Source organism: Argiope bruennichi, chromosome 3, assembly GCF_947563725.1.
Source record: "Argiope bruennichi chromosome 3, qqArgBrue1.1, whole genome shotgun sequence".
Lineage (NCBI taxonomy): Eukaryota > Metazoa > Arthropoda > Arachnida > Araneae > Araneidae > Argiope > Argiope bruennichi.
This window is the reverse complement of record NC_079153.1, coordinates 50,753,255-50,779,894: the sequence shown is the minus strand read 5'-3', so window position 1 is coordinate 50,779,894 and position 26,640 is coordinate 50,753,255. Positions and strand designations below refer to the sequence as shown.

General features: G+C 31.4%; 1 protein-coding gene across 1 annotated transcript in view; it reads left to right on the top strand.

Moving 5' to 3' along the window:
* Positions 1 to 16,573, top strand: part of LOC129964131 (tetratricopeptide repeat protein 39B-like) — a 98,934-nt gene extending 82,361 nt beyond the window's left edge. Inside the window, exons 15-18 of the mRNA XM_056078822.1 lie at positions 2,313 to 2,424; positions 4,067 to 4,184; positions 10,277 to 10,393; positions 15,711 to 16,573. Coding sequence (XP_055934797.1) covers positions 2,313 to 2,424; positions 4,067 to 4,184; positions 10,277 to 10,393; positions 15,711 to 15,930 — 567 coding nt within the window. The 3' untranslated portion in view covers positions 15,931 to 16,573. The remainder of the gene's footprint in view (positions 1 to 2,312; positions 2,425 to 4,066; positions 4,185 to 10,276; positions 10,394 to 15,710) is intronic.
* The last annotated feature ends 10,067 nt before the right edge of the window (positions 16,574 to 26,640 follow it).

Here is a 26,640-nt window from a genome sequence, read left to right as displayed (position 1 = left end):
GTTGTAAATTCGGAGTAATTTTAAAAATATTGCAAATAATTTTTTTCTATATTCTGGTATTTACATTCGGATATTCAAAAAAGCTTTCTTCTTGCTCTAACCTTATCATCTTTCCAAGGTGCAAAATACTCGAAGAGGGATTGACGTAGCTTTTTGAAATGAACAGTAAGGATTTATATAGTGTTACACAGTGCACAGGCCACATATTTCCATTTATTACTAATATTGATAAATTCATTTATAATTGCTTTAGCTTGGTTTGGTTAGATTATCGTAACGTCCCGTTTTTTAAAGCAACACTAGGGATATTTCGAGACAGACCTCGAAAATTTTAACCTAGATCAGATGACGAGGAGTACACCTGAGCTGGCACCCCTCTCCAGGAATCGTTTGGCCTTGATGGATTTAGGGTGCACCAGACCCGCTTACACTACGTTTCTTCGGTGGAATCGAGTCTCGAACCTGAATTCCTCCGGTTCCAAAGCCTAGACTTTACATAAGGCCACCGCGGCCCTCTATAATTGCTTCAACTTCTTCATTCTAGAACAATCAAAGTTATCATCTAAACCTTTGAATATCAGAAGTGGATAGAATTATATTGACAGAAAAGACCAAAACATTTATTTACTGTTACAACTAGAGATTGTAATACCGGTATACCGGGATACCGAATACCGGTATTTTGAGCCATTTGTACAATTTCGTAATACCGGTATTCACAAGTTTAAATACCGGTTTTTCGGTATTTACTAGAAATTTTTAAAATTGTCTCCACTATATGTTCAGGTATCGCGAACATAGAAAAATAGTATACGCTTTTGTTTTTATGTCTCCCTAACGGGCGAAATTAATTAGCCAATTAATGGCTTTAATCTAAATTAGCGAAACATGGATTATCGCTGAAAGAAAATATTGTACAACTGATGGGGCAACAATTATGAAAAAAGTTGGAAAGTTGATTGGTTGCAAAGTTTATTGAAATCAGCAGTTGTTCTATGCACATGGAATTCAATTAGGAGTAATAGATGTATTATACGAAAAAAATAAAGAACAGAAAAAAATAATAATCAGCAAATACTGTGGATATAGAAATTTCGGATTCCAACTTTGAAGAGAGTAAGAGTCAGCTCTACTTCCAATAAAATTGACTATTGAGGCATTATGTCGGAGAGATTCTAATTTATTAACAGCTAATTCAGCAATAAATTTCATGTTGCAGTCACTGAAAGAACAGTACACATCACTATCTGAAAAATTATATATTACGTTGGAAAATCGCACAGAAGATAGGCATACCGAAATAGAAAATGTCTTATGGTATTTACATAATTATAATGATTTTAAAAATGAAAAAGAATAAAAGAATATAACCAATTCAAATCTGATTAAGTTTAGAGTAAATTTTCTTAAAATTTTTCACCCACAAACATATTCACATTCAGAAGAATTCGGTTCAATTATCGAAGATTATCACTTATGATGTCGATAGTGAAAAGGAATTGTCTCTTGAACAAAAATTAGAATTAGCGATAAATAAAAAAATTTCAACGAACCAAAACACAATACAGAAATCAGCTACATCCAAAACCATCCGACGAGAAATCGATTTGTTTGAAGAAGATGGATTTTGAGGTAAATACTTGCAAAAAGTATATCGCGCATTGCTAACAGTACCACCAACTAGCGTAGATGCCGAAAGAGCGTTTTCGATAGACTGTAATTTTTACACAAAATTACTTTTCAGGCTTAATGACAGTACAATGGATGCATTATGTTTTTTTAAGATCACATTTCAAAAATTTGTAATAGTATCACAGACTGAATAGTGATATTTACACTATTTTGTGATTTAAATAAATAAGATATTTCTTTACTTTTTTGTGATTATATACTGTTATAATTTATAAGTTACAAATTATTTTTTGTGATATTTACACTCTAACAAAATTGACAAATAAAACAAAGAAACACATGTGTTTTCTTTCTTTTTCTAAAATTTCTAATACCGGTATTAAAACCGGTATCCCGGTATTAACATTTAAAAAATACCGAATACCGGTATTGAAATTTTGGTCCAGTATTGCAATCCCTAGTTACAACAGAGACAGAAATATTCATCATTGCGTTTGTAAAAACAATAACTCACATCATCAAACATGTAGAAATTCATTTACCCATCATGCTATAGCTTATAGCTTTTTATATGTAGTTAATTGTGTTTTTTTCTTTAGCAGTAGGCAAATAGATTATATAAAAACGTTTTCTTTGAGAAATTGTTATTAAAATATTAATTTTATTGAATTTTACTTTAGGAAATGATGTATGTATTTAACGTCTTCCCAATGTTTAAAAGACATCCAGAAACCATAAAAAGAATGCTCGCAATAATTGAGAAAGATGCTCCAGTAGTAAACCAAGACAAAGGTAAGAAATAGGACGAGTTTTATTTGAAACTCATTCTTTTTATGCTAAAGAGAACGGGTATTCATTCATTAAAAAAAATCAAAATATTGTTCCCTCATATATTTCAAATAACATGTGGATAAAAGCGATTTTACGTAAGCACTGTTTAACAAACGTTTTCGAATGGCAGCGATAAAAATAACATTATACACAATCACCTTTCCCTTTGAATGTTTGGTACTTTTTTTTTCTTTTTCTTTTTTTGCTTCTTCGTTTCGTATTTTTTGCATTTATTCGTAGAAAGCGATTTTTTACTTATTGGTAAATTTTCAAAATATTATCTTTTCATGGAGGATTGTTCCACTGTCGAGGTGCTTTTTTTTGATGTTTCACGTTGAAAAAATAAATGAAACTATTGCCACAATAATTTGATTGCAGCCAAATGTATCTAATATTTCCCCTAATCTAAATGACATGGTGGAGTTAAATAAAATTCTATTGTACTTTCTTGGCTGGGCGTAAAGGACAATGCAAAGGTAAATAAATTCAAAAATTTGAAAAAAATACATATTGCCAAAATACATATTACAATACATATTACAAAATTTGAAAAAATACTATTGCCACAATAATTTGATTGCAGCCAAATGTATCTAATATTTCCCCTAATCTAAATGACATGGTGGAGTTAAATAAAATTCTATTGTACTTTTTTGGCTGGGCGTAAAGGACAATGCAAAGGTAAATAAATTCAAAAATTTGAAAAAAATACATATTGCCAAAATACATATTACAATACATATTACAAAATTTGAAAAAATACTATTGCCACAATAATTTGATTGCAGCCAAATGTATCTAATATTTCCCCTAATCTAAATGACATGGTGGAGTTAAATAAAATTCTATTGTACTTTCTTGGCTGGGCGTAAAGGAGAATGCAAAGGTAAATAAATTCAAAAATTTGAAAAAAATACATAATTTTTTATTTAATTTGAGTAGAAGAATAAATGATAAGCCTTATTTTTAAAAAAAAGTTTTATCGTACAGTGAAATCGGATATACATTTATGTTTAGTTTCTTTTTTTTCATAGATGAATTGGGTTGAAAATTTGATTCATTCCCACAATGTGGATATAAAGACCTAAACTTTAAATTTTATAATTTCATCCATTTCATCTAATTTGTTGCATTTTTGAGTTATGGAGTTATGTATAATATATATGAATTATGAATATATGTATAAATGGATTATGTTAGCTCCTTCTATATTGAGCTTCATATACGGTAGGTAAAACGGAAAAAGTTCATAAATTATTTTTTTAGAATAATTATTCTATTTCACATTTGCCAATTAATTTATGTTTTTAGAAGAATTATTATTATTATTTTTCTTTCGTTTTTGAATGTAAAATCATTTGACGAATTATTCTTAAGTTTATGTTTAAAAATTCTAAAAAAATGTCTTTATTATTAGACAGTGTATGGTGAAGCTATTTATCTAAACCATACGAAATTCATTATAAATTTCAATTGTATTTTTTATGCATTATCCTATTTTAAATTTTATAATTAATTTTAAATTTTGTATTATAGTTCTGTCACTCTAAGCTTTTATCTGCTGAAAATGAATGAATTGAATGATGCTTTTACTTTTTTGTAGATTTTACTGAAGAAGAAGTGGAAGATTACTGCCTTTCTTTGCTGCTAAAAGCTATGTGTTACAAGATTCTTGACGATACAGAAAAAGCTGACAGTCTTTTGGATGAACTCCTGGAATAGTAAGTATTAGCCGGTTTTGGTTTCTAATATAAATGATTTACATCGTTGCAATTTGATTTTTTTAACACTTTTAATAAAACAGAAAACGTAACAGAATATTATTATAATATTTACATTCGAATCATTTTGATTGACAGTAAATATATAAAATAAAAGAGAGATAAATGAATTAAAAAATAAATAAACAATAAAATAACCGAATTGAATTGGGTATTTGTATAAAAATAAGAAAAATTTCAAGCATATTGTAAGAAGATACTTGCTGTGAATTACTTTATTTGCTAATATACAGGAAAAGGATAATATACTTCCACTATTGGCAACAACAGCGATGAATAAAAAGGTATCGTTTTAAGGAAGACAAATTATTGCCAAGTTGACTTACCGCACAGTACTTCATCATTAGTTCCGAATAATCACTCATTTTTTTCCTGTCTAAACCATTATGGCTCATTTATCATCAGCCCTTTGATGCATTAAGAGAAATCACAACAGGACCATAATCCATAGACTCGATATTCACCTCAGCAGTTTTTTTTTACCTTTAGAAAAACCATTTACATCGATAGAGATAGAATAGACTAAACTTTCATTTATTCTAAATACTCGTATATAATTTTTGCAAAAACTAATCATTTAAACTTTTTGTTGAAAAATGTCATTGATAATTGTTCTAAATTTATTTATGTAAAGATAAATTAATTCTAATGTCTGAATTAATGGTGGTTTATTTATAAATATAGCAGAACTTCATCGCTTCCTATATTTTTAAAAAATATATAATTTTCATTCAGATCTAATTTGTTTATTTTTTATTAAGAGTTAATTGTTTAATGAATTCAAAATAATAATAATAATAACGATAAAGGGAAATAAATAAAGAAGTTGAAGAGGCATACCGCATTCTTATGAAAGCACTGAAATTTGTTCCGAATTTGTGTACCTCTTAAGACATGTCACGGGGCAAAAAGTGACGTTTTCTCTTTTTTAATTTCGCAAAGATTGGCTGCCATTTTTGTTATGTGATTTGGTATTGAGCCAACAGATGCTTACTTTTTCTCCTTCCTTTTCAAAATTCACTTTCCCTTCTTGATTTGTATTTCTTCTCCTTTTTTTCGTAACTTTTCTTTGGTTTCAGTTTTAAGTTGATGCAATGGAGTCGCCTCACGCCCATGATCCATGATGCTCTATCGTTCTCTTGATTAGTCTTCCTTCGTATTTTTTTTATTTTTGCTATTCATTGGTTTCAATTTTTTTATCGTTCCAACAGAATGAGCCCCCCCCCACCAAAATTTAACTTCACTCTCTTGATTTGTTTTTCTTCACTTTTTTTTTACTTTACTATTTCTTGGTTTCGGTTCCTTGTTGTCTAACGGAGCTCTTCCCCTTCTACTAAGGTCCGAATTTGATTTCTTAATTCTTTTTTTCGTCTTTTCTACTTTATCCTTCTTTGGTTTCGGTTTCATATTGTTCCAACAGAAACTTATCTGGCTTAATAATATTTTTCTTTTGTTAAAAAATAATGACTCATTGAAAAAACACATCTATTATTTTCTTAAATACAATTCAAATAATTACAATTTAAAATTTTCAGCCACTTAGAAGTAAAGCTACTTTAAAAAAAGGAAGAGTGAGAGTTCAATTGAACTTGCTCGAAAATTATTTTTTACAGCTCCGCTCGGTTGTAAAACTGATAACTCTCTTACCGCTCTAAACGTCGAAAACCGTTGCTTTGATTCTGATTCGTTTATATTCAATTTTTAAATTACTTATCCGGATTTTACAGTTTTGATTATAAATTAAGTAGATACGTACGAATCCCAATGCAAACAAGTGGGAGTGGTCACTTCAAAACTTTCTTGCATACTGTCTAATAAACTTGTCATGCCAAAGTACTCCTTGCATGGCACTGACGTGCAATAGTTACGAAATATTTATCTTTGGGGTGAATTTGGCATTTTTACTGACTCCTTCGTGTCATCCTTGGTTAGTTATTTGGCAACCAAGCCCTAAGTATCCACAAAACTCCACTTGTAGTCACAAAATACCATACTTAATTTGATATATTTAAGTAACTGCGTTTTTGAATTATTGTGTTTATATATTTCTGAAAGACATTGGACCGACAGACAGTCAACCAAGTATTAGTTTTGACTCAAGATCTGACAGGTGTCTACACTACAGTTTTAGTTTAGTTTAGTTATATTAACGTCCAGTTTAAAGCAACACTAGGGCTATTTTGGGACGGACCTTGTAATTTTAAACCGCGGTCAGATGACGAGGACGACACCTGAGCTGGCACCCCCCTCTCCACAGAACACCACACCAGCGGGAGGACGTTTGGTCAGGACGGATTTAACGTGCAACAGACCTCCTTACACGACAGTTCTTCGGTGGAATCGGGTCTCGAACCTGAAACCCTCCGGTTCCGAAGCCGAGACCTTATCACCAGGCCACCGCGGCCTCGTCTACACTACAGGTGTTAAATCTACGTACTGAATCCTATTTGTCCAAGTCTCTTCGCTTTGTAGTTGTTAACTTTTATTCGAACAGTTGGACGGACTTCCACTGAACAGATTTTACACAAAATTTGATGGAAATCGGCAAATTTGATATAAAGACCGTATACCAAATTTCAACAGTCTAGCTCAAAGTGGTTTTAAGTTATCTTTGTCACAAATAGACGGATGTTTCCCAAAAATGTGTTTTGCGAATTTAGGGAAGATCTAAAACGTGGAGATTTTAGACCTTCCAGCCCACATTATTTGACGATTACTATACTTTCTCTATACAACATATACTAGGAAGTAAAAAGCTTCGTATCTATGTGTTAGAGCGTTGCTGATTAAATATATTTTAGTACATCAGATATTCTCACGTTGATATGATTTGATAATTGGAGAGTAAGATGCCACTGTCTTTAAGTCCCAAACTAACGCTATGGTAATTTACTCAATGGGATAATAATTTTAATAATTTTTCCTATGGGAATGCTAATTTGTCTAAAATTACAATGAATCGTTTCGTTAGAAGATGGATTCGAAATATAGTTCGGGTTATTTTTCAATCAATCTCAAAATTATCTTTCCATACTTCGGATTTATCTTATCATCACATTAGAATTTATTTAAAATTCCTGCATTAAGAACGTTTTTTACTCCTTTCTTTCTCATTTGGATTAATAATATTTGAATGTTATGCTTATTAAATCTTGGGATTATATACGAAACAGTATTAAAACTGTTGTAAAAAAATTTAAATAATTAAATATAAATTTACATCTTATTAAGTAAAATAATGTATGAATTTGACTGAAAGATATCAAAACTGGAAATGAAAATCAAGCACGTTTAATACAGCTTTTATATAGTCTTATATCGGCTTATATCATCTTATAATTTTATATCCTGATATTTTTGAAATTTAATTTCCTCTTTTTTAATTTTAGATTTAATCAATTTTTCTCCAATTTCATGTTAAACAACAAAATAAATAATTAATTTTTATAAATGTGAAATATCTTGACTAATATATTTTACAAATTCTTCGATTTGGATTCCATTTAAGCTTTTTTAAAAAGCATTTATAGCTTTTTATTTTTTAAAACTAAGTTTTTCTTCATACTCAGCTTTAGTCTCAAATTTTCAATTAATACCTTCCATTTTTAATTAATTTCCGCCTTTTCCAAATGGTTAGTGTTCCGTTTATTTCTAAATAATGTACATGTATCTTGCTGAATATATTAAGTTTTATCACTTTTTTTTATTTATTGAACGCAGTCATTTTTCAAATGACTGCGTTTGAAATGAATTTGAAGCTCTTAATGAAATAGCTATTAGCAATGGTTTCGAATTTCTTTTGAAGTTAAATATTAATTTCCTGTTCGATTCTAATTTGACTTTGTATATAGCAATCAAGAAAAATAAAATCGTCTCTTGGAAAAAAAAAATTCTGCGTTTAAAAGATAAGTTAACTCTTTACTGAGTATTGCGTGGTGAGTTTAATGCTAACTGATTCAACTTTGTTTAGAAGTTCTAAGATTCATGATAAATGGAATATGTAACCACTCTTATTGATAAAATAACCAGGATCACCCATAACTGATGTGTGACTTCTCATATTATATATATATATGTGCATGTGTGTGTGCGTGCTCACGAAGGTATGTAGCATTTCTGGTGGACTTTTAGGAGAAACTAACTGATACTTCCACTTCATGGGGAAAATTCAATCGGCCAGCCAGGCAGCATTTTGCAGTTCATGCGTGCTTTGTTCTACTAATTCTTTGAATAATGCTGAATAAGGACACAGTAACAGAACTCAGGACTTTCTTCCTCTTATTTATGTTCCTCAACTAAGCCATATTTTTAAAAAAAATTATTTATCTTCTATGAATGATTTCATGGGCCAGTGTTTGTTATTTTCTATGAAGGGTTTCATGGGAAATCAATGGTTATCTTTTATAAATTATCTCATGAACAACGCATAATTTAGTTTAGTTAGATTCTCGTTGCAAAACCATATGAAGGATACTTGATATCCCCTCATTTCTATACTTCAACTAATAGGAAGACGGTTTAGTTAGTATAAAGTCTGGATTCAGAGTTGGATGAGGGATATTTGGTTGCATGAGTTTGATATTCAGCACTTGTCAGATGATGATTCTTGATTTGGGCTATTCTTTCTAAACTTCCGCCAACCGATCACTGTTTAAGATATGTCTTCGATGGAAGCAAATTTTGAATCAATGATCGACAGATCTGGAAATAGAGATTCTGCCATCAAACCAGCATGGTCATCATAAGCAGTATTTTAGTTCATTAGATCTGCTGATGGGTTTGAAATTTTAGAATGCAGATCTAAAGAATTTTGCTTGAAACTCGTTTCCACCAAAGAACAATTTCGTAGGTTATACAAGTGTATGTCATTTCTGCTTTCGTAGTTCAAATATTACGATTTTTATCGAGACAGTAAAATGTCAACTCAAAAAAGAAATAAAGGGAAAAGGAACTTGATTCTGATTGTCACATTTATAGAATAGTTTCTAAAATTCAAATCCATCCGATAACTAGACTCATTGTGATTGTACGGAATAAAAATATTAGAAAATACCTAAAAGTTTAAAAAAATTTGTAAAAAGAAACACATCATCATGAACATTCCCTCCTACACTTTTGAAATTGCAGCTCTTTTATTGGTTGCCCTTCTATCAACTCCTAAGCAGACCACGCTATCTGATTGGCTTTCGTCTTTTAACATCTTCATCAGATATTGTGTCTTCGAAGCTTAGTTCTATCATCTAAGCAGACAGATTAACTCAAATAAAACTCTGGTCCCGAGTCAATCCCTTGATTCGGGACCGAATGATTCCAGTTTCGAGATCCGATTCCACAGAAGGATCATCGTGTAACCGGGTCTGGTGCATTTTAAATCCGTCTGGGCGACTGATTGGTGCGGAAGTTTGGAAAGGGGTGAGACAGCTCAGATGTCATCTTCGTCATCTGATTGAGGTTCAAAATTGCGAGGTCGTCCCAAAATAGTCCTAATGTTACTTTAAAATGGGACGTTAATATAACTAAACTAACCAAGTTAATTTACGAAATGCTATGGTTTGCCAGCTTCTTCCATGAACAGAAATGTCTCAACTTTCAGATGCGTGCACTTGTAACCTGTTAGAAAAGTTCTCATTTTCCAGTGACATGAAGTGTCGGATTATTTGCCGTTTTCGATCATTCATCCACAATTAAAAATAACTTTAATTGAAATTTTGGAAATTGATATAAATCAAAAGCTATTTCGGGTGAAAGAAGAAGTTTAATAAATGTCAGATAAGCATGGTTTTCTTCGTAGTTTATCCACTTCTTGTTGAAATTTAATGGTGTTTTCTAGATAGCTTATTCGATATGAAATGCCATTTTCTTATTTTAATCTATTTATTTTAAATAATGAAAATAGCATGGCATACTTTAAACGACATTTTTGTATTTCTCGAAGTATTTTATATTTTAATTTATATTGTAAGAATTCTTAACTAAATATAGATTATTTTTTTATTCGTTCGGACTTATTCAAATATTTGTCTAAAATTTAGTGAAAGCCATTTGGGTGAAGATATTTATCTGGCAACTTATGCTATGGCTGAAAAAGGGTACATGGCCATGGAAAGAGGACATTACGAGGAAGCAATCCAGTGGTTAGATAGATCATGGTAAGTTATATGAATCATTTTTATTTCATGAAATAAAAGCCAAGAGGGAAAATTTATTAATTAAAATATAATAGTTTTCAAAATGATTTATATAATATAATAATTATATATTTTTCCTGTGCTTATCCTTAGCGTTTATCCATATTTTTCAATTCAGAGCAGCTAAGTCCAAGGTCGTAAGTATAATTTCTGTAGTATGCAAGATTGGAAATATGACACAACTTAGCTACAACAGTCATCTAGAATTGTCAATAATTTTTTCAAAGTTACTCTCCTTAAGTGGCGGATTTCCAATTAGGTGGATTAGGTAGCTGCAGGACCTTTAGGTTGAGAGGTGTTCCAGAAAAAGGTCAATTAAAAACTTTATTTTCCTAGTTGCCAAATAAATTAGTTTTTAAAAACTGCAAATTCTATCAGTGATAAAATATTAGGTTAATATGAAATCGTATTCCAGTATGATTAATCAGGCTCTTACATGTGCATTGTATTAATTTAGTTATTAGGTTACTTATAAAATCGGGCTTTCACTTCAATAATATTAGGTACAAACGTGGATAATTGGAAATCTGGAGTCATAATAGATAAAAGCGACATTTTCTTAAAATTAACAAAATAAGTAATATTAACTTAAAATAAAACATCAACATGTTAAAAATGTGCTGTGAAACTAAATTGCGTATGTTATTAAAAGAGGGGCGTCAGTGTACTGCATAGATTGCAGAAATACCTAAATCCACCACTGTCCTCCATAATATTGCTGCACAAATAACCGTGGCTCAATCAACATGGTATCTCAATTCTGATTGGTTAGTCCATAGTTCGAATTCCAACCAACCATTTGCTCATCATTTGTACACTTAGTGGCAGGAGACATGGGATCATTAGACTAGCAACAAACTCCTTTTATAAAACCTACAATATGGCCTTGCCAATCAATGCGTGAACTTGATGTTAAATTGTTGACTCGACTCCGCATTGGTCATACTCGCTTAACCCACAAATATCTTTTATTCGGCAATCAAGCTCCTTTCTGCTCAAAATGCCAGGTGATTTTAACAATTCATCATATTTTTATTGAATGTCCTGATTTTAAGCTCCGTCGTTAATATTTTTTTAACTCCCTATCCCTGGATATGCGAACTTGTTGGGGAAAAATCCACACAAAAACATTCTTAAGTTTTTGAAAGCAATTGGTAGTCATCACCTTATCTAAAACTCTATTGTATTTATTGTCTAACCCATCATCCTATTTTTTTTACAATTTTATCATTGACTTTTAAGCACCTTTTGTTTTATTGAAGACTCTTTGAATTTTTTTTAAAACATGGCTTTTTTATTAGCCATCGGTTTGGCGCAGCATAGCCTTTTCTGACTCTTCGGCCATTAAAACTGACAAACCAAGCCAACCAACTACGACGTTTATATAAATACTGGAATTTTTTTATATAAATTGTAATCTATTGTTTATCTAAGATCTGGAAGCTTCTAGATGTTTCTTAAATATTCGAATTGGATTGTTCTCGAATATTCTATATATGTGCAAAAGCTGAGCCCCATCAGTGATGGGTAAGTTCTCAGTCTCGTGCTATTGTGAATTGTTTCGTTCTAATAAATCTAATTGTTTGTTTGAACTAACGGTATAGTTCTTTACGTCTTCGTGACAATATTATTTTAGAAAATCAGCTAATAAATGTCAGATAATAGGTATAAATTATATAATTCATTAAAAATCTATGCATGCAGAATTATTTATTTTGTTCTAGAAGTCATTTATAAATGTATGCAAGTTCAAACTTTTCATTTTCGACTTCCTTCCGCTTCTGATCCTTTCAAACATTTAGTACTTCACTTTCATTCACATTTGGCTGTTCTATAAGTTTTTCCTGCTTTCCAATTTCTTGCCTTGATTACTGACGGTAGGCTGAATTACTGTTATTAACCTTTGTAACTAAGGTGTACTTTTTGGAAGATGGATTTTCTTTATTATTTGTTTCTATCAACAACACTTATCTAATCGTGTTTGATAGGCATCAGAGCAAACACGAGGATTGGAAAATTATACTTTTAGTAATGAATAGTATTTTCTTTTCATTTTTTCACCAATGTGAAAGCAAGAATACTTTTCAAGCCGTGGGAAAAAAGAATTATTAACGTAGATAAGGCTGCAAATAAATGAACGGAGTACAAATGGTTTATGAAATTCAGACGGGCCGAATTTCAAGTTTAAGACCTGCAATACCTCCGTAGATAATTCACGGTTGACAACAGCTAGATTTAAGTGATAATCACAAATAATCTTATTTCCATTTATCTTTTAGCAAAGAGTTTCGAAGTATCAAATTTGACCAAATACAAGCATCTGATGGGACTTGGTTTCGGTTATTACATTGATGTTTGTGTACGCCCTAAAATAAAAGAACATTTTAAAAATAGACTGCATTTTCATGTGAAATTTATTGCTGAAGCACAAACGAAACAATATACAGAGATCCAAAATTGAATAACCCAAAATTTGCAGGGTTATTAAAAAATAAAGCACAACCTTGTTGCTCACCGGAAATTAAAAATAATTGTTGAATGCTTAAATTCAATACACTATAAGTGTTCAATATGAGCTTCTCTAGATTGGCGGGGCGATAACTTATCCAACAAGTTTTTTTCAGCATGTTTGGTGTGAAAATCTGAAAGGCTGCAGATGAACGTTCCTTATGTTCGTTACCAACAGTTGATAACGATAGAACAAACACTTTTTACGTGTTATATCCCCAGAAAAAAATATCGATTATGCCATCCATACGCTCATATCTGTAGCCTTCAAAAACCTCAGTCCAAGATACACAGAAAAACGTATGGAATGAGTTATTTTACCGCCTCAATATCATTTGTATTTCTGGGTAAATTCACATAGAACACTAATAACTGTGTTGAATGTAAACTTCCAACTGTTATTTTTGACTTCCGATGAAACACAAGGTTGCACTTTGTTTTTTCTTTTAATTGGCCTGCGAAGCTGCAATATTCATTAACGAACATCTGTATTATTGCAAAAGATAGTAACGAGCGATGACAAATGGATTATCTGCATAAATGCTAAGCGAAAACGGTCTTTGGAGTTATTCGAATGAGACGCCATCAAACACATTAAAGGTCAATCAATATCCATGCATAGAAAATTATTTTCTATTTTCGGTAAGATTAAAACGACATCTGTTACGAGCTACCGCCTCCTAATGAAATACGGTTAAACATAGTAACCAACTAGACATTTCGAAGTAAAGCATTGATCGGAAGTTCTCAGAATTGGCTAATCGCAAAAAGTTAATCTTTCATCAGAATAGCGCTAAACCATATATATAATTGGCTACATCGTTGAAGTTATTGGAATAGAGATGGGATGTTTTACTCTCCATACTGGGCAACTATCTGTTTTGTTCATTTCAGAATTTGTTAAAGGGGGGAAATTGAATTAGCTAGAGAATTTTGAACAACATTTTAGGTGGGTTTTTTTTAGAGATAAGTCAAGGATCTTCTATGTGAGTAGGATAATGAAGTTTCATAAATGATGACTTGCCATTATCACGTAAACGTTTGTATATATTATTGAATGAGCTTCATTATCATTACAAAATTATTCTTTTCAGTTTTTCAGTTTTTTCCCCCGAGCTCGACGAGATTTTTTCTGAATAAACCAATATATTTTTTGTGACTTCAATAAATATCAGTTAAGACAAAAACTCTAAAATTTTTTTCACAAAATGCCACTTGTTTTTGTAACCGAATTTGGTTTTGTTGACCGATTTGTATTCGTTGTCCGAAAATATTCATTACATTAACTTCTAAAGAGACCACTGCTTTTCTCAGCAACCATTTGATATCCCATTGGCATTTGTACTCATTTCTTGTAAAATGAATAGTTTGTAATAAGATGCAATTCTAAAAAAATTGCGAACACCGACTCTTCTACTTTTTATGCTTGTTCTCCATAATGTTCGTCATTCGATCATTATTCCCATTATTAGAACATGTGTTCGATAGAGATGGAATAATTCCGTCTGGGAGAGAACTACCTATCAACATTTTAAAAACGTTTCTGTTAACCGAATTGCGGATGATTTTTATCTTAACAAGTATATACTGGACATGGTGTATTTTCTGTACATCAAAACCGTTTCTTTGACAAAATTTCGACTTGTCAGTGTAGCACTGAAGAAAGCTGTATAAATCACTTAATCAAAACCAATGCACTGTGGCGAGAACACAGACTCAGATGGCCAAAAAATTGGACGTCTTTTGACATCGAAGAACTCTGATAAAATTCCAGTCATTAAATCTTCGATTAAGGACATTTCATCAAATCTCCTGTCTTTGGTTCTCTTCTAATGTAAAAAGACCAATATGCGTTCTCTCTAGGGGGTCCTTTGTTATTTGCAAGTGTCCAATATCATCAAGTGTCGATTGTTCCTTCATGCTAGATGGGGTTGCTCTCCAGAGGTCCCATCAAGTTGCCGCATGGCCTTTGGAAAGGTCAGGTATTGCTTGCATATCCGATATTCCCATTGATCGAACGAAGTTTAAACAAGATCTGATATTCTCGTAGTTATTCATACATGTCTGAACAAACATGTTCATTGTTAGATAGGTTTATTGCACGAACTGCTTATTACGTGCTTAACACTTTCGCTGCCAAAAGCTTGCCTGTGATTTTGACCACTATTTAATAAGATGCTTACTTCTTTGCTTTCTCTTAATTCTAGTAGAAAAGAGAGTATTTAATTAGATAGGTGTCAGAGTCGATTAGCACTTGTTTAAACAAGCAACATATTAAAATAAGATTTAAACATAGGCATTTACCTCACACAAACTGAACACTGAATGAAAACTTTTGATGCCATCTGAATACTGTTGTCTATATCTGCATATGTCAACTGAACATTTGCTGTCATCTGACAGGGCAGTCAACATGTTAACAGCTCATTTACTGTCAATTCTCATTGCTTCTTCTGTCATCTGAATACTGTTATCTATATCTGCATATGTCATCTGAATTTTTGCTGTCATCTGACAGGGCAGTCAACATGCTAACAGCTCATATACTGTCAATTCTCATTACTTCTTCTGTCATCTGAATACTGTTGTCTCTATCTGCATATGTCATCTGAATTTTTGCTGTCATCTGAATACTGTCGTTTACATCTGAACATGTCAACTGAACTTTTGTTGTCATCTGACATGGTAGTCAACAGGTTAACAACTCATTTACTATCAAAAATAAAAATACCAAAAGAAACTTCCTTTCATTTTTTTTTCTTTATTTCAGTCATGCCCACACCGATTACCACCTGGAATCCTTCCTCCATTACCGCATTCACGCAGCTATACGTCACATCCAGACGCTGAGCTCGATGTTACAGCAGGTGAACCTCGCCGATGTTCCCAAACAAAGCAATGGTCTCTACAACTGTTCGATGAGTCCCACCAACAAAACTGCCGCCATCAGCATATATGAATCGCCCGTGCCACCGTCTGTATCCACCTAGTCGTAGCATTCTGTGCGGAAAGCGTGAAAGCTAGAAGCATAAAAGTATTAATTACGATTGCAGGCACCGTTATATAAACTTTTTGTATGCATACACTAGTGGAAGTTTTTCCATCTGTTTCGAGAAATCCGTTCGGTGGAATTTTTTGTGTTTGCCTATTATGTACTTCGTCTGTTGTTTATATGAAACTTTACTCTATTAGTATGAAAATTTTCGAACTATTTTGATTATTATATATGCCGAAATATCCGGAATTGTACCGCAAAGCATATTTGAATGCGGTTTATTTTGTATATGGATATTGTTGTACAACTTCATAAAGTACTTATTATGTAAATGAAGAATATTTTTAGTACAAATCTGTCAACGTTTACACAGCATATTCACGATACAAAGAGTGATATATTTTGTAAAATTAATTCAATCATGTATTAAAATCTAATCTTTCAATCGTTTTTCATAAAACCACCCGATTTACATTTATAAAAGAATTTGTAATATTTTGTATAAATATGCCATGTGATTTCGCAAGGAATAAAATTACATAAATGATACGTATTGCAAAATCCTTTTTTAAATGTTCCATAAATTCAACATTATAAAATGTACAGCCTTTTGAAAATAAAATACATTTTTTTCTTCATTTGTTTCAGATATTTTTCTATGTTTATCTTTCTATTTAAAATATTGTAGTGAAAGCTTATAAGCCAGCTAACAGCTACGCTACACGAGCAATTGCTTTTGTATCGTGGTCATGTTACTGGGCTGCGAACCACAAGGTCCCAAGTTCCATCCTCGCTCATATCAAATCGCCACGTTGGTGACCTCGGACGATGAACCTTCAACCTTCGTACAGCTGTTGTGGTGCCATCTACCCACAGCAAACCAAAGTCGTCAGATTCACTTGACGCAGCAACAGCAACCACACACGCTCGCCGTAACGCTTAGCGCTACTCAAATGGGTACAGGCGCATTAGAATCAACAGCTAAATACATCACCACTAAACAGCCATATCGTTCGTCTCACCTCTGACTCACTGGAGAGAGAGTCTAGTGAAAGCTTATAAGCCAATTAACAGCTACGCTACACGAGCAATTGCTTTTGTATCGTGGTCATGTTACTGGGATGCGAACCACAAGGTCCCAAGTTCTATCCTCGTTCAAATCAATCCGCCACAATATAATAGAAGATATCTATAAAATAAATATTGGATTAAAACATTTTATAAAGTTGTTACAAAAGAACGTGAATACTGTCTATTGATATTTATTTTATAACACGATTTTAATTTAAGTGTAATGCAATAGAGAAACTTGTATATTTTTGATAAAGGAAGAAAACAGTATCATCTAATGAATATCAGCTTTACAAAATTGCCCAATCTACTAAGCAATCTGATGAGAAAATATGTGCCGATTTCTTTACTCTGTTAATTTTATAGAAATATCTATAAATTTACGAATAAATTCCAGTTTTATTTCTTTCTACCCTTTTTATAATAATTTTTGTCCAGCAATTAATTTATGGATGCGTCAGTCATCTTTTAAGTATGGTATAAAGTTCGAAATCACTATAATTGTTGAAAAATTCATAGTATAGACGAGTAAAATTAATACTTAGGCGCGATTTAAGAATAATGATTGTCGCCAAAACTGTTGTTTGGCGAATTTGTTTGCCGATTTCTCATCAATATTTAAAATCGTAAATACTTTTTATTTCAATCCTAAAATTCATTGTTCCCATTTCTTTTAATTACCCAAGATATCGGATAATTTGGGTGGTTAGCACGATTTTGTCATGCTTGGCGAGGAATCGGATGCTAATCTTAAGTCTTATTTTTAATGATTTGTTTACCCGTTAGAAGTGAAAATTTAATTGAAGAATGATTATAATGATAAAATACAGAATAAAAATAAAACTAGAAATCAATATTTCATAGAAGATGGAGAATTTAAGGATATTGTTTGGAATGGAAGATCAGAGATCAGACTTTAAATTTTATGTCACGAAACTAGAGTTGATTGGCATCAATTAATCTAGTTTCTCGTTTTCCTCCATCATTTACAAAAAAAACATGAGCTATCTGAGGTTTTTGCTATTGGCAGAAGAATAAGATAATCGAAACGTAAATGGAGTAACTGCTTGCATATGCTCAGTGTGCCGTCTTCCTTTCACCAACTCGACTGCCAAACAAGAAATTACAAAATTACACTGTGTCAAATACCATTTTTATAGCTCCTGTACTGTCGATATATTATGGCTGTTGTACCCTTTTTATCACTGTTGTACTATTTGAAATGGCGTTTAAAGCTGAAAAATTTCGGTTCTTAATCGTAAAATTTTTATAATAGAGTAGTTGTGCTCTTATTTTTTTTTTAGTTCAACAGATTTCGAACTAATGCATAAATAGTGGTTTTACATTTATTTAGTAAAATGGCATCAACGGATGAAAAAGTTTAATATGTTTTTTTTTTCATGAATTCAAAGCGATCCCTATTATTCAATGCCAATTCGGAAGTTATATAATGTGCTTACAAAGTCATAGAAGATATTGACATACTCACAGTCTGAATCATAGATGCTTTATCAAGTGTGACAGCCGAAGTGTTGGACATTACTTAGCGAAAATTGGAATATTGTCTTGATATTCTTCGAGTTATTTATAGGGCTCATATTGAAGTAAGTGGTTTTATTAAAAACTATATAAACATCTTTGCAATATATCAAAACAACAATATGACAAATTTTGCAGTAATTTTTTTTGCTATCAAAAGAACTTTGTAACCCCCCCCCCCTGACTTATTCTTTGCAACGTATCTCTCCAACAATTGCAAAAGAATTTAAAATTTAAATTGTATACTATGTACCAATAAGTAATGGTTTCATAACAAAAAAAAAATCTGATTTTCATTTCTGCTTTTTCTATGAAAATAACAAATTTCTTACTCCATTCATTTGTGAATCATTAAATTTAAAGTTGTCCTAACATTCCTATAGTTCACTTTTTAATAATAATCCGAAATCTAGTACAAATCAAGATTGTTATTTCATACTCAAAAACAAAATCTCCACAAAAACATTTTATTCAATCCTATCTCCAAATCATCAACAAAGGAGTTAAAAAAACACATTCCATTTAAATCATAGCCACATTTTCCTTCAATCCAAGAGAATTAACATATTAAACAATGCATGATACTCAGAAAATAAATTTGTTGCTGTAAAACATCGCCAAGCAGGAAATGCAATGAATATAAAAAAAAAAAAAAAGATATTTTCCTTTCGGATTAGAATATTCTTTATTTACATTCTTAATTAAAAGAATCTGAATACATCTTTAGCTGGAGTTCACATAGTCTAATCTTTTTATCAATTCAGTTTTTTTCCTCTTTTTCTTTCTATGCATCATTATTATTTTTTTGCAACGCATCCTTACATTAAAGTTAACTGAAAAGTATTTTTAACGATCGAAACTTTTATATTTTATTTTTTTAATGTGGGCCATCATTAAAAAAGTTTTAGAATTTTCATCCAGTTAGTTTGTATCTGCAAAAAAGCGCAACTGGCTCTTTGTTGTTCCGTTGATATCTTAAAGCGTAATGATAAAATAGTGTTTCCAGTTTTTCAGCGGTTCATTAGCGAATTTTAATAGACTGTTCTACTGACAAAAGCAAACACGAATTAAATCTGCGAAAAAGAGGCAGAGAATTTTATTCAAAGCTAAGTAGCAAACTGATACAGAGTCGTTTATTTTTGATTTAAAAATCGTTTTCAGCAACTAGATTTTTTTTTTTGGCTTCCAAATAAAATTTGTCTATTGTAATTAAAAATCATGTTTATATTTATAGTCTTGCATCATTTTTGTAATGTCGTAATTTTTGTTAACATTATAATTGATTTTTATAGCTTTTTTTGTAAAAAAAGGAAGAAGTTTTTAGTCCGGGTTGCTATTAATAAAGATTATTTGTGCAGTTTTTTGAAATCATTTTTCTGAGTTTCAATATTTTTAAATTTTTTAGGGGAAAAAAATGAAACTATCTTCGAAGATATAAAATAAAGCAACACTTTAAATTTGAGCGAGCAGTAGGTGACAAAGATAATCAATGAATGCATCGCAAATAAGAAAAGCCAAAGATAATCAGCATTAATTTAAATAAAAACCATAGTCATATGTTTCGCATCTTGATTTTAATAACTGGACTGAAATGAATGAAACTTCATGCATTTATTATTTAAGCTAAGATAAAGAATATTACCAACTTAAGTATTTCTTGTAAATAAATAATATTTAATTAATTATAAATAATAAATTAATTTCAAACTAACCGAATTTTTTTTTATTTTTCTGATATTACTAAGGAATTAACCTACAAATATTTTTATACCAATGTTTTAATCCTCTCGTCGATGCCAGTTTCATACCCACACATTTTATTATATTTTTGAAATTTAACAAATAACTAGGGATATGCAAATGATTTTGAAATAGGAAATCTGTAGAGACTCCATTGCTAGACAACAATTTTTATTTTAGATTTATTATTTTTTTTCGTGCATAAACAGAAAGATTTGTAATTTTCAAAAAATTCGAATTCGATATTTTCATAAATCTCAACGTTTTGCGAGCTCCCTGAGTCCGAAAAGCGCATTTTTGAAATTATATCTGTCATCGACACTTTAATTCAAAAATTCTTTGAGCTAAATGGTGAAATATGACATATAATATTTACACTAAATATGTATATATAGCTACCAAATTCTTAACGAAATCCAAGTGAGGAAGTTTGACTGTCCAGCTGTCTGAATACAATGTAATATGATAACTATCGAAATTAAAAATAAATAAAAATTCAGTATACAGATTTAGCTACTAAAATATAGACTTGTGTCAATTCTGTGCCAAATCCGTCAACGGTTTCCCCATCTGTCTGTCTGTACTTTTGTATGCATATGAGCGCGTTAACATAAAATCACAATGACTTAAATACGTGAGATTGACTACAATTGTAGTTTTATATAAAATTTTGATTTCTGTAGATGTGAAAAGGGCGTCCAGAATACATATTCTGTTTTCTGGTACTTATGCATTAACCGCATTCTAGCGATTTATTGTCCAAGATCGCACATTAGTGAGCTGTTTCGTAACTATTATTCACCAATAGCATAAAGTCAGCAATGCATCAAGTATAATTATTACAGAGTATACCATAAAGTTACGATGAGATCATTTCTGCTGGTTTATTTTTATTACCTCATATACGAACACAAAGGAAAAACTCTAGTAATAGTCAAAAAATTAGAACTGAAGAGATTAATAGTTCTTTACTCTCTAGATTTCCTTAGTCTGGAGCTTTTTTTTAGATTTATATCTGGCTGTGAAAGACTGTAACGGTAGCTTTAAAACTAATTGATGATGTCGTGTCCGCGTTACTACGGAAAGGGGGTGCAGTAGCTTCTGAGGGTAAAGACCCCTGAGCACCCAAGGGCAGAAGTCTGACTTCTAATTCATATGAAGATGGAACTCACACATTCGCTCGCACAACCCCTTTTAACAGTGGGACACATTTACACACCTCACAGACAGAACACAGATGAAGAACAACCATGCCCGAACCGGGATTCGAACCCTGGACGTCCAGATCACGGGGAAGACGCGCTACCCCTATGCAAGGACGCCGGCTTTAAAACATATTACATAGGTGGATAAAATTTGAGGTAAGAAAGTTAAATTCGTAGATTTCTATAAAATTATATATTCTTTCGTCGACTGGAAGTCTGTCTTTTGGTCTGTATGCATATGAATACGACACCTGAAAAAACGCAAGGTATTAAAAGGATTAACCTCATAACTGCTTTATCTTCAAATGGACTATCACAAAGATAACACCTTTTATTTCGGGAAAGTGCTATGCCACCGATTTAACTACGAAATTATAGAATATGTGGAATATGAGTCATTTTTGCATCGAATTACAACATTTTTGAGTGATTCAATTATTGCTTATCGAATTGAGAAGTGATAATTTGATTCGCCAATGACTCACGGGCACGAAGGCAGACGAGTTAAATTTAGCATTTGGTTCTGAAGTTCAGAATCAAATTTCTGTTAATATCAGTATCACATTTTCGGCCAAATCCATCAAACGTTTGACTGTTTCTTCATCTGTCTCTTCTCGAGTAACTTATTATAAAACATGAGTACAACGGTCTAGGCAAATGAAATTCAATATATGGTCTTATCTCAAAAATCTACGATGGTATCAAATTTTTGTTTCAGTCGTAGAAAAGGCAGATGTCCTCAGTTTTCTTTATTGTACAATGAAATATAAAAAAATGCCAAATTATAATAAGAAAGTTTCGATGTGAAAATACTTCTGCTGATTTTTTTCTTAACTCTAAATCCTTGATTTTCTTTAGTAAATTGTTTTCCAAATTGTAGCCAAGTAAGCGCTCTCTTTTAGGGACGATCTCACTTGTAGTTAATATGATCTGCCCAAATAAATAAATAAAATAAAATAAAATAAAATAAAAAATAAACGATGCTTTTTTAACACCTTGGGGATTTTTTTTGTTTGTAAGGAATCCTGACCTTAATCTTGCAGTTCAAATCTATGACGTTTATTTCTCACTGTTTCAAATAAATTAATTTCTACGGTTTTGGATTTTTGGTTAGAATTTTTGCAATTTTAACCTCTTCTGTAAAACCAGCGTGAGTGCCCCCGCCCCCCCCCCCCCCCCAAATTTTCTCGCATACTCTGTAATGGTATAAAACGCCTTGCATGGCATTGGCTTACAATAGTTACGAGATATTAATTTTTGGCGTGAATTTTCACTTTTACTGAATCTTTCGTGCAATCTTGGTGAGTTTTTGACGATTAATCCCTGGAGTGACGTTAATAGTATCAAACATCAAAAGTGCGCATTAGATACGTTTTTCTGAACCGATTGGAACATAGATTTGACACAAAACTGAACCAAATCTTTTAAAGAAATGACTAAATATTGGTTTGTACTTTCGTATTCATTTACTTTAGTTTAGTTATATTAACATCCCATTTTAAAATAACACGGGCTATTTTGGAATGGACCTCGTAATTTTGAACCCTGGTCAGACGACTAGGAAGACATCTGGGTTGGCACACCCTCTCCAAACTTCTGTACCACACCAGCGGGAGAACATTTTGCTTGACTGATGTACCGGACTAAGCCTACTTACAAGACGGTTCTTCGGTGGAATCTGGTCTTGAACACGGAATCTTCTGGTCTAGAAGGCGAGACCACACCTTCAGGCCACCCTTTCGTATTTATATAAAAACGATAACTCACAAAACACTATATCTTAAATAATAGAAACTTAATATATAAACTAAATTATACTGCTGTTAAAATAATAATTCTCAGTCAGATTGCATCAGATAAGTATAAAAATTCATCCAAAATGTATATTAGGTTTTTTCTTTAATATTAATGAAAAAACACTCATATGCGTAACTCTGAAAATAAAATTCTGAGTACCCGTGGACTTTCACAGATTTCCCAATTTTTATGAGGGAGGGAGAAATGATAATTATTTACAAGGAAATGTGCGGAAAAGTTCGGAAAATCATTTCTGTTGGTTTTACAGCAGTAGTCATATTTCCTATCATATTCTAAAGTTTTTGTGTCATGCATGCTTGGAGAGTGAAGTAGAGACTTTGTTATTCTCACAAACTTATCACGTTTTAATATATTCGGATGTAAATGTAACATAAGAGGGTAAACTAATGACACAGGATGTTTAGAATAAAAAAAGTTGGATATATCTGTTCAGGACGTTTAAGAGAAAGCGAGAAACCATTTACCTGTTATATTATTAGTACAGCCAAGAGCTTTAATTTCTTTCAGAAGCGTTTATCTGCAATTGCGTCTAAACCGCATAGCAGCAGTTAATTGCCAAAATAAAATAAGTCGGAATGTGCTCCTCAAAATTTTCTCGCATTCTCTGTATTAAAGGTGTTATCCCAGAGAAAGACTTGCATGGGTTTGGCGTACAACGGTCACTAAATATTAACCTTTGGCGTTTTTACTGAATCCTTGGCGAGTTTTTTGGCATGCGATTAATAGTATCCGATAATTGAATTTGTGTTTTAGACACGTTTTATCCCAAGCGATTGAAACGAAAATTTGACACAGAGCTATACTTGAGTCACAAACTCTCGTACCAAATTTAGTGTATTTAAGTCACTACATCTTTGAGCTATCGAGTTTACTTGTTTCTAAAAGCACATAATGACAGACGGACAACTTCTTGTTGGATTCAGTTCAAAATTTGCAAAATGATAAATTTGTGTACCAAAATTTATCTATCTAGCACTCTTCGTTTTGTAGCTTGAGAATATTCGGATAACCGTACAGACACACCTTCTTTGAACGTATTTAATACAGAATATGACAGAAATCTACAAATTTGATATAAAACATATATCAAATTTTATACGTTTAGTTCAAAGCGTTTTTGAGTTATTTTTGTCATAGTCAGACAGACATTTCCCAAAAATGTGTTTTTCGAATTCTGGAAGTTTTGATACATGGAGATTCGTCAAATTCAGGGGTTCGAAATTTTCGACGGTTACTATACGTTCTCTATACTACGTATACAAGAAAGCAGAAAATATTGAAAGATCGCAAGCTACTATATTCTATCATAATTAAAATTTGACTAAGTTCACGAAGGTGCGGTTAATACTAGTTTGCCAATGACGTGCAATTGAGTTTAGTTTAGTTTAGTTATATTAACGTCCCATTGTAAAGTAACACTAGGGCTATTTTTGGGACGGACCTCGTAATTTTGAACCACGTTCGGATGACGAGGACGACACCTGAGCTGGCAACCCCCTCTCCACACCACACCAGAGGGGACGTGTAATTGAGATTTGAGTACCTTTATAGATGACAAGATAGCTAAATAATCAAATGGCGCAGAATATGCAGGGTTTTTTTATGGAAAAGGAAACTCTGTATTCTATGTTTCTTAATACTTGAGCTTTAAAAGAAACAAGCTTCTACTAAACAATATTTAATTAATAAATTTTAAAATGTAAATTTTCGATCTAAAATTTACCTTTCTCTGCTATTTATATGACCTTTATTTCACAAATAAAATTAACTATTTTACTATGCAAATAACAGTTTCTCAAATATACTATTTCCATAAATTAATATCCCATTCGAGGAATATTTTTCGATTAAAATGGCTTCGCTATTAATTGCGTAGATATTTTAAAACGGCCCCTGAAACTATTTATTTTAAATCGCATTCCTTCATTAATTGGATCTGATCCAATATAGATATTTATTTAGTAATTCTTAAGGATATTTTATTAACTTAAGGCTATCGTATTAAAATATTGAAATCAAATTCTGTAGTATTTAATTAGTCCAGAAATATCTTGATTTAAATGAAGCTAGCTAAGTTTTAAAATTCAGTTAAACATTAACTTTCTCAAAGAATGTGTTTTTGTTTTTACAAATTGAAATGAATGCATTCCAAATATTTTGAAAGCACTTTTGAATAACTGCAATTTAAATATTTTATTTTTCAATAGTTGGATTTTATTTTTCAATAGTTTCAATACAAGGATTAAAACAACTCTATTCATATTAGCTCACTTATATATAATTGCATATGTAATTTAAATTCAACCTATATACTATATTAAATTTTTTCTCTTGCAAGATATATAGAGATGCAGAATAAATTAGACATATTTGTCTTTTATCATGTGACCCTCAATGTATTGCACTTCAATGAATACTGAAATAACCACCTTGACATTTGGTGTGCATTGGTGGACTTTGACAATATGAAGAAATAAATTATTTTTAGGCTCTATCTTAGGATAGCGTTATCAGAATATAAATAAAAATCATTATGGCTATATGTATACATACATGTATGTATATTTGTTCCACATTTCCTGCTAATCAACTGTCCCGAACATATTCAAATTTTGCACACTTATGATTTAAAACGATAGAAAGAATACTGTCAACTTTTCAAAAAACAAATATTAATTAAATATTCAATTAATTAGAAATTAACCAAAGTTTTGCACTTTTCCCACAGTGACTTCTAAAGGGCTTTTTATATAAAAAAAATATTTTACACTATCTTAAAATTCAAAATTTTGTACTTTAATGATAATAATTTCATTTCTGAGCAATTATTTTTCGATTGTTATTAATTCAAAAAATTAACGCAGGCGATTTTGACATATATATATATATACTTTTTGATGGGTAACAATAAGACTTTGATCTATTATATTATCAATTTTTAATTTCTCTTTTATATTGAAAATAACTTTTGGAAGCGTTTTTAACGGCATTAAAGTAGTAATTTCTTTTTGAAATGAAACAAATGGTCAACAATAGAAGTGACTTAAGAATATGTGAAATTGAAGAAAATTTTGTCTTTTATTTCATTATAGCTTAGGAGAAAATTATTCTAGAAAATGTATTTTTATACCATCTTCATGACAAAAAAATAATAAGTAAGTGATTCTGAAATAAGGAAATTTATTGGTACTGCTTTGCTAGGCAATGTTAATACTACCATTTTTTTTTTAAATTTCACTTTAATACATATAAGTTAAAAATATTTTTACTTGCTTTAAAGTAGTTTTTTAATGATAATTAAATAAAAACAACTGAAAGAATGAATTTCAAAT